Source organism: Pholis gunnellus, assembly GCF_910591455.1.
Source record: "Pholis gunnellus genome assembly, chromosome: 5".
NCBI classification, from domain to species: Eukaryota; Metazoa; Chordata; class Actinopteri; order Perciformes; family Pholidae; genus Pholis; species Pholis gunnellus.
In genome coordinates, this window is record NC_136531.1 from 15,183,986 (window position 1) to 15,189,913 (window position 5,928).

The 5,928-nt window shown below is 44.9% G+C and overlaps 1 protein-coding gene across 1 annotated transcript; it reads left to right on the forward strand.

The window, feature by feature from the left end:
• Nucleotides 1–1,380: 1,380 nt before the first annotated feature.
• Nucleotides 1,381–4,665, forward strand: LOC306696421 (kelch-like protein 10; the record flags this gene model as incomplete). Its single annotated transcript, XM_079160025.1, has 5 exons — nucleotides 1,381–1,532; nucleotides 2,218–2,701; nucleotides 3,174–3,785; nucleotides 3,987–4,136; nucleotides 4,294–4,665. The coding sequence occupies 5 exons, from the start codon at nucleotides 1,381–1,383 to the stop codon at nucleotides 4,663–4,665; spliced, it is 1,770 nt and encodes a 589-aa protein (XP_079016151.1).
• Nucleotides 4,666–5,928: the final 1,263 nt, after the last annotated feature.

A 5,928-nucleotide genomic window follows, 5' to 3' on the forward strand; every position in this document is an offset into this window, starting at 1 on the left:
TTTATTGGAGGGCGTAAACATCACAACACAGAGCAATTAGTAAGAAGCTTGGAGAGCTATTGTGACTCAGTAGTGCACGCGTATTACTAATTTCCTAACGTGTTAGCCCTGCACATTGCCACTACATCAAGCATTTAACACCATCTGTAAGGAGGTGATGTGACTAGTGTTACTTTGTTTTTTTATATTAGAAAACCAGATGAAGTTGCAAAACCAACAATTAATGAATCCTTCTAACAAGTATTATCTGCAGCCAAAGCCTGATACAGCGTATGCCTCTATGTGCCGTACACCTCCATTATCATCCATAAATCATTGCATACACATAAAGAGCAGTAGCATTCATTATGACGGACACAGGAAGAGTAGTTAAGTCTTTCCAGTGTTTCATTTAAAAAATTAACTGCACTTGCTGTCTTCAATGTAATAAGGGAATAAATGGCTCTTGAATTTCTTCTTAACGGTGTTCCACAGCACAGAAACTACTGTGTACATCAGGCTGTAGCGACAGATAAAACTTGTTAGTAAGATTAATTCACTCTTTGTTTTGGAACTTAATAATGATAACCGTTACAATAACAGCAGCCATATCGCTTGGAGTTATAAACACATTAAAAACAATGTGACGCCCTACCTCCTCTGAGAATACAAGTGAGAAAGTATTTTTTGTCACTATGGCTGCATGTTTTTTTGTACAGCGCTACAGCACATATTGACAAAAGCAACATCACTTTACTTTGTTTTCCGTGAATGTACCAACACTGCTGTCACGTACTCTGCTAACTCGTTGCTGCAGTTACAATTATGGGATGTAAATCCCTTAAGAACATTTGAGCATATCCAGTCTTGATCCATAGCAGGGAGGCTGTGTGTATCCATGTGTAAGTCTCCTTCACCATCTCCATAGCTGTGTTAATCACCCTCGCTGCCACTCACTCTCAAGGTCTTAGTGGCCCTCCGTTTAAAGCTGCAGTCCACAATTCAAATAGAAACAGAAAATTGTGTTGCAGCCACATTAAGCAGCTCAGTGAAGCCGTAGTCTTTGACTGAAACAGGGCACTCTGATTTCAGAGGGCTAGGTCATTACTTTGCTAATCCTACTGAAAATTAGTTTATAGGGTAAAATTGATATTCAAGCTACAGGCCCATTAACGTTTAGCAGCAGGGCTGACTCATGGCATGAATGTACACAGGTTGAATTGGAGGATGTCAGTTCATCAGTGATGTCATAGGAATCCATTCTAGAATGGAATCCTGGACCTAGAATTCTAGCACCCCATCATGATGTGTGTTCACTTTCTCTCTCTTGACTCAAAAGACCTGTTGAGACACCTTGAGACAAGTCATCGACCATAAAACTCTCTTACTCAGAAAATCAAGATGAGCGACTGGGACGAATATTCACATATGTCAAGCTCAGTGTTTAATTATCTCCGTCTGGAGGGAGAACTTTGCGACGCAGTCATCAAAGTCGAGGGCGTAACATTTGAAATCCACAGGGTCATCCTGTGTAGATGCAGCCCGTACTTCCTGTGAGTTGGCGATCTGATATATATATATATATATATATATATATATATATATATATATGGGGGGGGGGGGGGGCTTGTGAATGTATATCCATCAAATGAGCAGAAAGTAACAGTTAATGATCTAAAGTCTGAGAGACTAATCCCGATATGTGATGAATTACATACGTTCATGGATCATTAGTGATAAAAACAAGTTTAACACAGAGAAGAAGATATAATGTATCAGCTACAATATTCTCTCAGGTCCAAAGTAATGTGCTTTTAAGCAGATTCATATTGATTAGTAGCATTGAGTAGTTTGTGTGTTCAGAAAAGTGACTAAATTAATTTAATGCAACAAAAAAAAAGTAATTGCACACACTTGACATGGTTAATTCGATGAATTGTAGATGGTGGTGAAACAGCTCCAGAGAGATCACAGAAAGAATACAAAAATAGCATACAAAATGTAATATTACATATTTGTGACATTTGTTTGACAGTGACATTGTTCCTGCTAGTTACACTCTGAATGATGTCCGGCGGTTTACATATTGTACAATTTCCCTTGAATGCAAAATGGTGTAATATGTTGATTTTGTGAATGCTTACTTAAAAACTTTATCATTGTTGTCAATGAGACGATGAGAATGAAAATCTGAAGTCTGTTTCCAATCCTCTGCTGTGTGTTCATTCTGACCCGCAGCGCTCTCTGGAGTCGCTGGTCACCTCCAGACAAAAAGGTCTTCCACATACCCGGCCTGTCTCCGGACATGATGCAGCTCATCATTGAGTTTGCGTACACCGGCTTGGTCTCCGTGACGGAGGAAAACGTGCAGGAGCTGCTGATGGCAGCCGATCAGCTCAACGTCATGGGCGTGGTAAAAACTTGCTGCGACTTCCTGGGCGAGCAGCTCTGCCCAAAGAACTGCATCGGCATCTTTCAGGTCACCGACACCTGCTTGTCCCCCGAGCTGCGGCTCAAGGCCTACCACTTCATCCTTGATCACTTTGAGGAGGTGGTTTCGTCCGAAGAGTTCCCGCAGCTCTCTGTGCAGCAACTCGCCGACATACTTGGTAGAGACGACCTCAATGTGAGCAAAGAGAGCGCGGCGTTCGAGGCCATCCTTCGCTGGATCGACCACGAACCTGAAGAGCGAGAAGCACACATCGCAGTGCTCTTGTCTAAGGTATGTTAACCTTCTGTCACCAGATTTAGTTTAGACTTGCATCTTCAGCATTTGGCTGATGGTGTTATCCTAAATTGCAGCGACGATCAATTAAACCACCTTGGTGGAATTCAAGTCAGAACCAAGACCAAGTCTAGTTTAGGGTGCTTTCATTAAGTTTGTGTTCAGACAGAAGTCACATGGACTGCCAGGTAGTTTTTTTTGGGGGGCGACTCACATCCTGTATCATCAGCACTACATGGACCAACATGGGAAAATGAGATTCCAAAGACAGACAGCAAGTCATGCTGCTCTTTACCTTTTTGTTTAAAAGGACAACGTCGGGCTTCCCACAACAAATTCAAATCGCACCAGTTGTTAAGTCCGCATCAGCGTTCGATTGACAGCTTTGTCACCGGCCCAAACTGAAATAAACTCGAGTACAGTCCATTGAGTTCAATTGAAAGATTGTGTCTTGTTTTTCTCTGTGTAGGTAAGACTGGTGTTGACGAGTACGGACTACCTGAGGTTCAATGTGATGTCCAATGAGCTGGTGAAAAACAACGCTGAGTGCCTGCACTTGATCGGGGCAGTCATCGAAACCCTAAGTCTCATCGTGAGGTTCAGACCCTTGCATCTCTGCAACCCTCTCGCCCGCCCTCGCCTGCCTAACGCCATCCTGTTGGCCTTTGGGGGCTGGAGCGGCGTCGATCCAACTAACAGCATCGAGTCGTACGACGTCAGCGTCGACCGCTGGATCGAGGTGGCAGACCAACTCGAGGGACCTCGCGCCTACCACGGCACCGCCGTCCTCAACGGGAGCATCTACTGCATCGGCGGCTACAACAGGGTCGAGCATTTCAACAGCGTGCGCAGGTTCGACGTGGGCACACGCACCTGGCACGAGGCGGCACCCATGTACCACCGCCGATGCTACGTGAGCGTCGCTGTGCTGGGCGAGTGCATCTACGCCCTGGGAGGTTTTGACGGGCACTCACGACTCAGCACCGCAGAGCGCTACAGGCCCGAGACCAACCAGTGGAGCCTCATCGTGTCGATGCACGAGCGAAGGAGCGACGCCAGCAGCACGACGCTCCACAACAAGGTGGGTGAAGTGAACTAGAGCAATTCAAGAGTAACAGTACGATGGTGACGGGAACAATTTGAAACAAGACTGCGATGTTGTAAAAATAACCAAATTATAAGTTCAAGTTCAAGTTACGCAATTAGTGTTTCTGTTTGAGGCTGTGTTGAAGTAACTGGCCAGAGAGTAGTGTCAGACTAAAGGTCCTCCGATTCTCCCCAGGTTTACATTTGTGGCGGTTTCAATGGGACCGACTGCCTGCAAACGGCTGAATTTTACAGCCCAGAGACCAAGCAGTGGACAATGATCAGCCAAATGACCTGCCAGCGCAGTGGAATTGGCATCGTTGCATATGCAGACTATGTCTACGCAGTAAGTATGAAACAGTGACACGCTAACTGTGTGACGTATGTAGAGATTTGGTCAGCGGTTGTTTTTAGACTCAGATGAGCGTTCTCTTTTGGCGAAGAATTTGGTTGAATCTCATTTCAAACGTCTCACCCTTCGTTTTCACTTTTCCTCCCAAAAGGTTGGCGGCTTTGATGGCTCCGTCCGTCTATCCAGCGCAGAGGTCTACAACCCGGAGAGCAACACCTGGCAACAAGTGTCCCATATGTTGACTCCCCGCAGCAACTTCGGTGTCGAAGTGCTCAATGACCGGCTCTATGTTGTTGGCGGCTTCAACGGCATCAGCACCTGCAGTAACGTCGAGTACTACGACGCAACGACTGACGAGTGGACGGAGGCTTGTCACATGGATATTTCCCGCAGTGCCGTGAGCTGCTGTGTGCTGTCCGGGCTCCGCAACATGGACGAGTACGTTTTCCCCCGTGACTCCCTGTCGGTTTTCAGTGTGGACGACGCGTCTGTGGACGCTGAAGACTCTGAGGAAAACTCCTGAACAGTGCTGTGTGCCATCATCCACCCGGCAAGACATAAAACATAAAATAAGGAAATAAATATTTCTTGTGCATTGAACTGCTGTTCCTCCAGAGATTTTCTTTTAACTTTTAACAACGTTTGTGCAACTTCTAAGTTGTATGTTCTGTGAGGGGGGTGCTGTGTCCCATCTGCAGACACACACACGGGTTAATCCAGAGTGCACCACTGCAACAATAACGCCTTAATACGACAAATACGAATTGTTCTGTTTCGCGCTTTCAGGTTTTCACATCGGCCACCGTATTTCTCCTACTCGCTTGGCACAGCTTGAAAAAGTTTAGCTGGTTGCAATCTTCATCCTCCCCGCTAGATGCCGGCAAATCAAAGGAGATTAAATGAGACTTTTCTGACAGTGACCATAAGGAAATAGACCCTTTGATGTTAAAGTGAAAACATCTCTACAAAGTTATTTAAATTACTGTAATCCTACAAGACTCTAATCAATTGCTTCTTCTTTTTTTCTCGCTGTTTTTGTGTTGGCTTTACTCAATCTTGACATTTTGTCTTTAGAGATAGCTGCTGCAAGATCATTTAAAGCGCAAAATCCAAACAATTAATAATGTAGGTCGCATAATTAATGAAATAACACAATCACCAGAATGTTCATTTTCATCAATAATATTTATTCTCTCGCTTTTGTATGGGCACCAGTATTGAAACACTTTCCAACATCAGACCTTTTTGTCGGAGAAGGGCATTCTGGGTATTCTGCTCATGGTACTTACAGTATACTAGCAGCTGTGCGCTCTTATTGGCTGCCTGATCAGAGACGGGGTTGTGGGCCCTGCAGCGACTCGTTGCTGGACGAAGCTCCTCTGAAGGCCCAGGTCAGCTGCTGGGACGGGTGGGAGGAGCCGGAGCAGTTAAAGGAGACGCTCGAACCCCGGGAGACGATGAGCGTCCCGTTGGACAGAGCAGTCGCTGGACCGATGGACACGGATCGATTTCCTGGACCACCTGAAAGGAGAACAAGCAGTGCTTTACAACAGTCTTTGTTCTCATCAATCAATCCTCTCAAGAGAGGGTAATGATACTTTTGGGTAGAAAAATAGATTACCTTTGTTATTGCTTGAAAAACTGTATCATTTTGTGATAAGTACATTGTCATGTTTGACATAAAAGCAAAATTACACTGTTTACAGTGTGGATTATATGCAAAACATAGCAACATTTATAATGGTTGTGCCACTTTGGTGAAACACCACTGTCAGATTGATGTAAA